This window comes from Semicossyphus pulcher, unplaced genomic scaffold (genome assembly GCF_022749685.1).
Source record: "Semicossyphus pulcher isolate SPU_LCO1_2020_fin unplaced genomic scaffold, fSemPul1.0.p SCAF_9, whole genome shotgun sequence".
NCBI lineage: Eukaryota > Metazoa > Chordata > Actinopteri > Labriformes > Labridae > Semicossyphus > Semicossyphus pulcher.
The window spans coordinates 5,073,013-5,082,037 of NW_027211770.1; the positions used below are offsets into that span (position 1 = coordinate 5,073,013).

Sequence of the window (9,025 nt, forward strand, 5' to 3'; positions counted from 1 at the left end):
ATGTTAGTCCTGAAACAAAGCACATGAACACGTTATCCTCTCACCTCCCTCCTGCAGGATCACCGGCCTACATCCTGAGCACAGACACCCTGAGGGATCGGTCCCGCTCACACTGAACCGTGCCGCAGCGGCTCACAGTAAACCCCACCCCGGCTCCGGAGGGCCGTTATCCGCCTCAACGAGCCGCTCAGAGTCCACACCTGCGCGGCTGTCCTGCTGCAGGGAGGCGGCACTCTGCGCTCCTGTCAGCCGCCGTTTCAGAACCAAGGCCAGCCCCGGTTACATCTCACTGCGCGTCTATCACTGTAACTACGGTCCGTTCAGACAATGAGAGACTTCCTGGTGGCTTTCAGTGCTTTAATGATGCGTCCACCACGTGACCCGGAAATCGGTTGAGGTCCTCGATCCCCCGAGATCTCTTAAAGGCCAACTACCCAATTTCATCTTTGGTCACCCCTCGATCCAGTCATCACCCCAAAATCAGTCCGCAAAACACGATCAGTACAGCTAACGTTTAGATTCCAATGTGCGTCTTCTCTTGCAATTATGGTAAACGTGCTGTCATCATCCAATCATCCGACTTCAACCATCAGTGATCAAATAATTAACTAGCAATATAAAAACATTAGGAATACATTTTAGACAAACACTTATTAATATCGATATTTCAAATGTTTTAATCATAGACTGTACAGAACATAACAAGTAGGATTAGCCACAATGCAGAAGTGTCCTGCATTCTGTCTAATGTCCAGCAGGGGGCGACTCCACTGGTTTCATAAATAAGTGTGATCCTATAGAAGTCTATGAGAAAATGGTCCTCCTCCTCTCCTGATTGATTTCCTCAGTAAACATGTTCCTAATGAGTTTATGGTCTCAGTCTCTAGTTTCAAGTCTTCTTCAACACAGCATGATGTTCATTTAGTCAATTCAAACGTGAGGCTTCAAAATGGAGGTTAGCAAACTAATGAGTGACACCATGGTGGCTACATCCGCTTTGTTATACAGTCTACTGACTTAAAAACACTTTGCAGTTTGCATTTCTGTAACATTTAAATATTAACTACACTTATATTTAAACAAAATCAACAACATTCATACTCATGACAACAATAGTTAGATAACATTTACACAGTCTGTAGTGACCAAGTTTAGAGCGCAGAGAAATTAAAACTCACCTGGAGGAAAACATGAAAACTGTCAGTCCTTGTTAGAACATGGGGCAGATATAAACATATAAACATGACAACAACAAACACTTAGAGGCTCTAAGTGTTCGAAGTTAGAGGTATAATAAGTCGGATGTTCCTAGAAAAATAAAATATTGACTTTTACAAATATAATATAAATGATCCCTTATGTATTGTTTTATTATAGGCTTTATATAACATTGATATAATACATTCAGAGTCTCTGTTCTCGTCTCCTCGCGCTGAGAGCTCAATCAGCAGCCGCAGGTGTGATAATGAAGGTGGAGACGCAGGTGGGGATCAGATCAGACCTCCTCCTCTCAGTGTGGACTCCTGCTCTCCTCCTCGGTGCCCCTCTTCCTCACGTCACGATGTTGGTCGCGTGCCTTCTCTGGACTTTGTTCGGCGGGTCACTGGGAGGTCCGGTTCAGCACGCGGGGTGGTCTGGGAGGGTTAATCAGGTCCAGACGGAGCAGCATGTAGCCGCGCGCCCTCCATTCCACCACCTGCCCATGTTCCTGCAAGCACGACGACCACTTGTGGCACGAGAGCTGTTTCTGCCGGTCCCTCATAAGAGGCCTCTCCCCGCCGGAATCACTGCGCTGCTGTTACCGCAGAATAGACCGCAGCAGAGCGTGCAGGGGACCGGGGCACGCGCTGTGGAGGCCTGGTGCGGGGACGATCAGATATCTGTGCGCGTGGACCGCTTCCAGCTGCGCTCGTGGAGCGTTCCGTCTCTGTTCAGTCTCGGCTCGTGCGGAGTCAGCAGGGTGAGCCCGCGCTTCCTGTACTTCCACCACAGACTGACGGACTGCGGAGGAGAGTCAAAGGTCAGGACAGCTTTCAGTATCAGAGTTCAGTGCTATCAAAACTAAGAGTCAAACCAAACTGTATTCAGTTAAATTTAAGTATAAGTGGTAAAACCTGTAGGCTACAGATAAAAGTAGGCCTAGTAAAAAGTTATGTTAAACAGGTGGGAGATTGTGTTATTGTGTAACCCATAGAAACAATCAAACTTACACACAAAGTGATCGAGGCAGCAGTAGATCAAAACTCCTGTCAGGTTAAATCACTGTTTCTCTAAATGGAGTCTGGTGTGTTTGCAGAGAGCGATGTAACGTCTGTTTGTGGTTAAAACAATCATCTTCCTCTGTAACAAAAAGGTCTATCTCTGTAGGGATCCTTTCTGTAATGTTGTCACACACTTAGAATAACAATCTGAGCCTGTCAGTGGAAACAACAAGAACCTTTAGTGGACGACCTTTGATCCATCAAGGATTATGTTGCAGCCATTACAGCCTGTTTCACTGCTGCAGGACGAACACGTCTACTGGAGACATTCTTCCTATTAAACATTTGGACCCCAAAATATGTAAAACAAAATAAGGTCTTAGGTTTGAATATACCAGAATCTTCCTTTTAAGGACAGAGAATCTAGAGTATTTCTTTAAAATGTAAATTCATACTAAATGTGACTCACTGGTGTCTCTTAGGTTGTTGGTGGTCAGCTGGTGTACACCTTCACACTGTGTTATACTCCACCTCCACAAGGCTTCGTCATCAGAGTTGTACCTCTGACGCTTCCCATCCACTGCCATTACAACAGGTAATCAAAACAGGAACTCATCAACCTGTGCAGAGAAACACCTGATGCCCACCACCATCATCATTATGGCCTCATGAGGTCGAAACATTTCTCATGGTGCAGTATTCATTTCTTGTTCTTATTTCTGTCTCAGGTTTCATTACTCGTACAAGGTGGGCTTCAGACCTCAAGTTCAGCACACAACGTTACTGAAGAGCATCAGGGGGAAACTCGGCTTCAGCCTCACCGTCTGCAACGGTAACCGGCCTGCAGGGGCATTTAATGACGCGTTAAAGGGGTAGCATATAAGGATTTTAAAACATGGGTTCTTTTTTCATCTTTTGGGGTCTAAAGGACTAATGGGTACAAATATTTCATTATCGCTTAAGTAGATGTGTTCATCCTGCAGCAGTGCAGCAGGCTGTAACAGCTGCAGGACCATTCTAAGTGTCTGACACAAAGACTGTGAATATAGATTGCAGACATGACGGCTCCCTAAAAGTAAAGCCAATCCCTCTCTAGCGCCCCCTGCTGACTGGCTGCAGTATAGCTCATAAAGCCCGCCTCTTCCATGTTAACAGATGGGACATGAGTCAAACTATAAAATCAAAATACACGCCCAATACATTTTTCTCAAACATCGTTTCTGTAATTATAGTTAGTTCTTATCATGCTGATTTACGTCCAAGTGTAAATTTTTCTGACAAGTTTACTTTTAATTAGTTATTTGATGCTGTCAAAATGATGATTGAAGCTCTGTTGACAAATACGGCTCCTGCAGCTGATCAGTTCCGGATTAGCAGAGTGGAGGAAGAACGGCGAGAGGAGACGTAACTAAAACAATCACTACAGTCATTGAAGTTTCCATACCTGTGAACGTTAACCTTAGTTAAGTTAAGTGTGTGTTTGGGTTAGTGGAAGTGGCTACGGCCGCTTCACTCGCTGATCTCTACTGCACAGACTCTGGCTCCATATGACGTCACTATCGCAAGATGGCAGCGCCTATCACAGGGGCTATTTTGGCATCACTTAGCAGATGGAGACGCGTCATCTATCTTTATATACAGTCATTGGTCTTTTTTAGGTTTAACTCTGGCCTAGAACATGTGTGCATGGTCTGTTTTGTGAAGGTGGACTAATACTTTTACATCTGGAAGCATAAATCAGATGTGAAGCATGATTTGATCATGTTCCAAAAGGAAAAATATAAAAGCAAATGCAGCTTCTGACAACTTGTCTTTAATAACTGTGTGTGTGTGTGTTTTGTTAACAGCGCAGTGGGAGCCCCTCCCCACAGGTCACTGGTTCCTTTTAGGGGAGCCGCTGTATTTTGTTGCCCAAGCAGGAGCTCTGCTGGCGGGGGAGAGACTCTATGTGGACTCCTGCTTCGCCACCAGCTCCAAAGACCCAGACAGCCAGCCCAGAGTGGACATTATCACAAACTATGGGTGTGTTTCAACCTTTACAAACATCATACAGGTGTTGAACAGCCACCGGTCTTTCACTGTACATGACTCAATGTGTGTATGCTCTGATTTGTCATTTAGCTGCATGACAGACAGCAGGAGGGAGGGCAGCAGCTCCTGCTTCCTGTCTGCAGGGGGCGCTGTGCTCAGGTTCTCTGTGGATGCGTTTCTCTTCAGAGCTGTCTCACAGGTCAGATAAAGAAATATCCTACACATATTCTACCTGCAAACTGAGGTTTTGACACAATATTTGAAGCCTGGCATCATCAGTCCTTTCTGGTTTTCAAGGGATGTTTCCAACAGGTGCACACCAAAATTCTTCTGTATGCAATAAAACTTTATTTAATCACAATAAGTGCAATCTGCTGCTGTAACGCCACAATTTCCCAGTTTGGGATCAATAAAATCTGTCAATCAATCTATCAACATTCAGTTTAATAGTTTTTTTTCATGTATTTACTTTGAATTTTTTCTTCCTGTTGGTGCACAGGTGCTGTACCTGCACTGTTCGATGTCAGTCAGTCTGACCACCTCTCACTCCTCAAAGTCCTGCAACTACAACATGGCTGCTGGCAGGTAGGCTTCAGGTGTTACTACAAGAACTTAAGAACGGTATTTACAAGTATAACAAGGTTTGCACTTTAAGTGGAAGACCTACGAAATTAGATTAACAAGGAAAAAATATGAGAATCAACTGTTTCTACAATGTGTGTTTCCAGAAGCTGATCTGGTACATTTACACAACCATGGAATAACTTGACTATGATTATACCATCAACTCTGTTTGATGCTGATAAAGGCCTTAAATGTATAAAATAAAATTAAATGCACTTATAGGTTTTGGCACTGTATTTCAAGTCTGGCATCACCAGACCAGTAAGGGCCCCATCAGACAGAGCAAGGCGCACCGCACTGCCTTTATTGTTGAAGCCTACGGTTAAAAAGAGCAGCTCGCTGCGCCTTTTTTTTCCTACTGTTGTTAAGGCAACCACCGAATCATAGCTGTCATTAACCTAACAGTTAAACTGAGAGAAGGCCCACCTCTCCTTTCATCCGATTGGACAATCGGCCATGACGTCAGACGCTTTTCTGCTTTGAGTTTTTTCAACTCGAAGCGCTTAGAGCGTTTCCTCAAAAACGCGAGGCGCTCTGCAACGCAAAAGCAGCGCGCAAAAAGCATCTCATTGAAAACAATGACAAAAAAGCCCCTACCTGCTAAAACGCGGTCTGTCTGATCGGGCCCTAAGTCTTAAGCCTTACAGTTCCTTTCTGGTATTCAAGGCAACGTAACGTAACGTCCAGTTCATCTGGCCACTAGGTCAACATCATACAGACATTTTATGTGACATTAAGTAGAAAACTTTTATGTAACGTGACGTACCGTACAGTTTCTTTAATACTGATTTGGTGGAAGATTCAGAACATCACACATCAGTGGCAGCCATCTTGGATGTTTACAAAAATGCTTAAACCTGCTCCCATGTTAGATAAACGTCTGTAACTATACCCACAAGAAGACTGATTTATGTCGGGCCGATCACAAATGGTGAATGCAACAACATACATATATACATATATACAACAGCAGCTCAGTTCGGTCAGGTTCCCAGGCTGCTGTACTGTGTCTTTAAAAAAGTAAACATATTGACATGTCTGCTTTGTTCCTTCATGTGTGTAGGTGGGAGGAGCTTGAAGCCCCGCCCTCAGTGTGCTCCTGTTGTGACTCTGTGTGCACCGATGGACAGGACTGTAAGTTCAGCACACTGACTGTTAATTAAAGCAGCTGGCAACTGAAGAGAACATATCACAGAATGATCTGAAGATAAAAGAATGACATTGATTATTAGCTGTTGAGTGTTCTTATACAATAAACTAGGATGGACGACCATATTTGGATGATAGTAGTGATGTCCTGCTATCCAGGTAGCCCTGCCCTAAACCCTCCTCTGCTTTCTGGTCTCCTTCTTATTACAGCCAGTGGTCTCCCCTGCTGGACATTAGAGAGAATGCAGGCTTAAGGCACTTTTGTATTTGCTTCAATTCTTTAACCAAGAGGCTACGTCCACTTCTGATTTACAGTCTGTGTATGTGCTGATGGTGATGGTTTTCTCTTGTCTCCTCAGCTCTGAAGAACACAGTCAGCAGTCAGAGCTGGTTTATTAAGGCTGAACAGAAACCACAGATAAGGGCGATGTCTTTCCAAGCAGAAGAGGGCAGAGAATGGGAGGATCAAGAAGAAGAGAAAAAGAGGGATGAAAAGATGGAGGAGGACCTTAAAAAAGTCCAGACTTTTCCACCAGAGACAGAAATTAACCACGAGGAGAAGAAAGCTGAGGCTGTGCTCCCTGCTGAGAGCACAGAGTGGAGGAGCAGTGCCACAGTCATCCAGCAGGGGGAGGAGGAGAAGGAGGAGGAGAAGGAGGAGGTGATGAAGGAGGAAGACGGCCAGATGAAAGAATCAGAAACAGACAGCATCTTGATGTCTGAGCAGACCCGAGCAGAAGAGAGTGACACAGTCCTTGGTGCCAAAAACAGCAGCACTAATGTTTCAAGAGATTCTTCTGGAAGCATTACTAGTACTGCAGGACATTACAGTTTAGGTGCAGATTATAGAAACACTAGTAATCCTGGATCTCCTGGAAATGTGTCCACAGCTGTAACACTGTGTTCTGATGGTAAAAACATGAGCTGTAGCGCTACTGATGGTAAAAGGATTGGTAATGATGGTGGTTCCATGTTTACTGCTCTTAGTGCTGTTACCACGTCTAAAGTTAGAGCTGCTTCAGCTACCAGTAGATCTGATTCTGGTTGGGGTCCAAGAGTGGGAAAGGGTCCGCTCGGCATTGGACTTGAGTATTCAGCTGGGTCAATGCAGGTCAAGTCTGTAAATAAATCAGTGGACATCAAGTCAGACCAGGTTTCAGAGCGATCTTTGGATTCTGTCGACAGTAAAGGACCGCATGGAAATGATGAAACGCTTCACAGTCTACAGATCAGAGGCTTAGAACCAGATCCTCATCCTACCGGGTTCAGGGATCCAGTTAGTGGGTTATTTGGTGATTCTGGTTTTGATTCTGGACGTGAGGAAGGTGAAGCTCTTACTCTGGGTCAGTTTACTGAAGAAGCAGACACAAGGAGAGAAGTACAAGAGTTCAGATCTGGCTTTGATGGATCAGAACAAATGCAACAGGACAGCACCAGTCATTCCTCTGTGGTGAGAGTAACTGAACCCCTGTATGGCTCTGAGAGCAGCCTCATGTTTGACTGGACATGGGCGGAGCCAGAATGGGGCCTGCAGAGTTTGGGGTTCATGATGGAGATGCCAACAGAGGTTATTGATGACTTCCATTGACGGGTAAATCTGGTTTCTTACATAATTTGGGGTCTGAATAACTAATAGGTACAAAAGGTTTTGGAATTACTCCTGTGGACAGCGGTGTCACCATACTCCATCGACAAAAACGGTCATTTCACTTCCGAAAGCTCAAGATCTACTGCTGGTCGGTTAGCTGCCTTGCTCTAGTTCTCGTGTTCAGTGGGGTAAAATTTCCTGTTTTTTCAATGGAGTCTGGTGTCTTTGAAGAGAGCATCGTTACAGCTGTTTCTGGTAAAAAAAACAAAACATCTTCCTCTTCCTCTCAAAAAAAGGTCTGTCTGTAGGGATCCTTTCTGTCATGTTGTCCAACACTTGGCACATTCAGCAGATGTCCTTTGATTGGTGCATTATCTTATTAAGAATACACTGCAGCCAGGCTTTTAGACCCCAACATATGTTTAAAAAAAAGAAAATCGATCCCAGGTTTAAAAATACAGGACTCCTCTGCATGATGACATGAATGGACTTGTTGAAAGGTGTTGACATTTCTAAAAAGTGGGAATGTGAAGAATGTAAAAAATCAATACAAATACCAGCATGCCTGTATCAATGTAGATATGTATATCAATAATAAACTGCAAAGTGAAAGCCTGACATTGTTTCAGTACTGCTCCTGGTAGCACTTGTTGGTGTGGAAAACCAGAAAACCTTTTTAATATTCACCATACTGAGTGTAATTTTTCATCTTCTGTAGCCTCCACTTTTTGTCCCGCCATTAGTTTTGTAAAGTGGCCAGCACACACAAACAGCACATGAAAATGTACAGCTCAATTGGGAATGATGTGTGATGACTTTTTGGAGGGATTCGCCGATTTGCCTCAAGGCTCGTAAAAAAAACAGCTCGCCATACTTTATCATAGAAAGATCATCAGTTTAAATGAGTCACAGGCTTTTCTACAGGCATTCTGATGGCTAGCATGTTTTTTTTAACATTGCAGTTTCAGTTCAGTAAAAACTTTCAGGTGGTTTCAGATTTCAGTGAGTGTATTGGGCGGAATGTTCCGAGTGTGTGATGTCATCGCTAGAGTGGGGAGGATTTTTAAAAATATTTCAGACGTCTTCTGAACACTTTTCTCCTTAGCTCACAATTTTCACCCCACACACACATAAATTTACCCTCAAACTGTAGGAAAACCTCTTTTTAAGCTCTTGTATACTTTTGGAGCAGAAAGGGTTCATAGTTTTGTCATAAAGAGCTTCAAAGCAACAGGAACGCCAACCAGCTGCCCATCTGCTGTAATGTTAAATAACGCCAGGAATTTCTTTAGCAAACCACGAGAACACGTTTGTATTTCGCTGTCATGTCCAACATTTCTGGCACTACAGACATGAAAATCACACAAACACATCCAGCTGACTCTCATGGTACCCAGGGGCATTTACAGTGAACTACAGTTGCCCAGAACAA

At 44.0% G+C, this 9,025-nt stretch overlaps 1 protein-coding gene across 1 annotated transcript; it reads left to right on the forward strand.

Moving 5' to 3' along the window:
* The first annotated feature begins 1,465 nt into the window (after positions 1-1,465).
* Positions 1,466-7,593, forward strand: LOC138583695 (zona pellucida sperm-binding protein 3-like). The gene is made up of 9 exons (XM_069655653.1): positions 1,466-2,020; positions 2,684-2,796; positions 2,930-3,033; positions 4,049-4,223; positions 4,323-4,431; positions 4,732-4,817; positions 5,920-5,990; positions 6,365-6,722; positions 7,494-7,593. Exons 1-9 carry the CDS (start codon positions 1,466-1,468, stop codon positions 7,591-7,593), a joined length of 1,671 nt encoding a protein of 556 aa, XP_069511754.1.
* Positions 7,594-9,025: the final 1,432 nt, after the last annotated feature.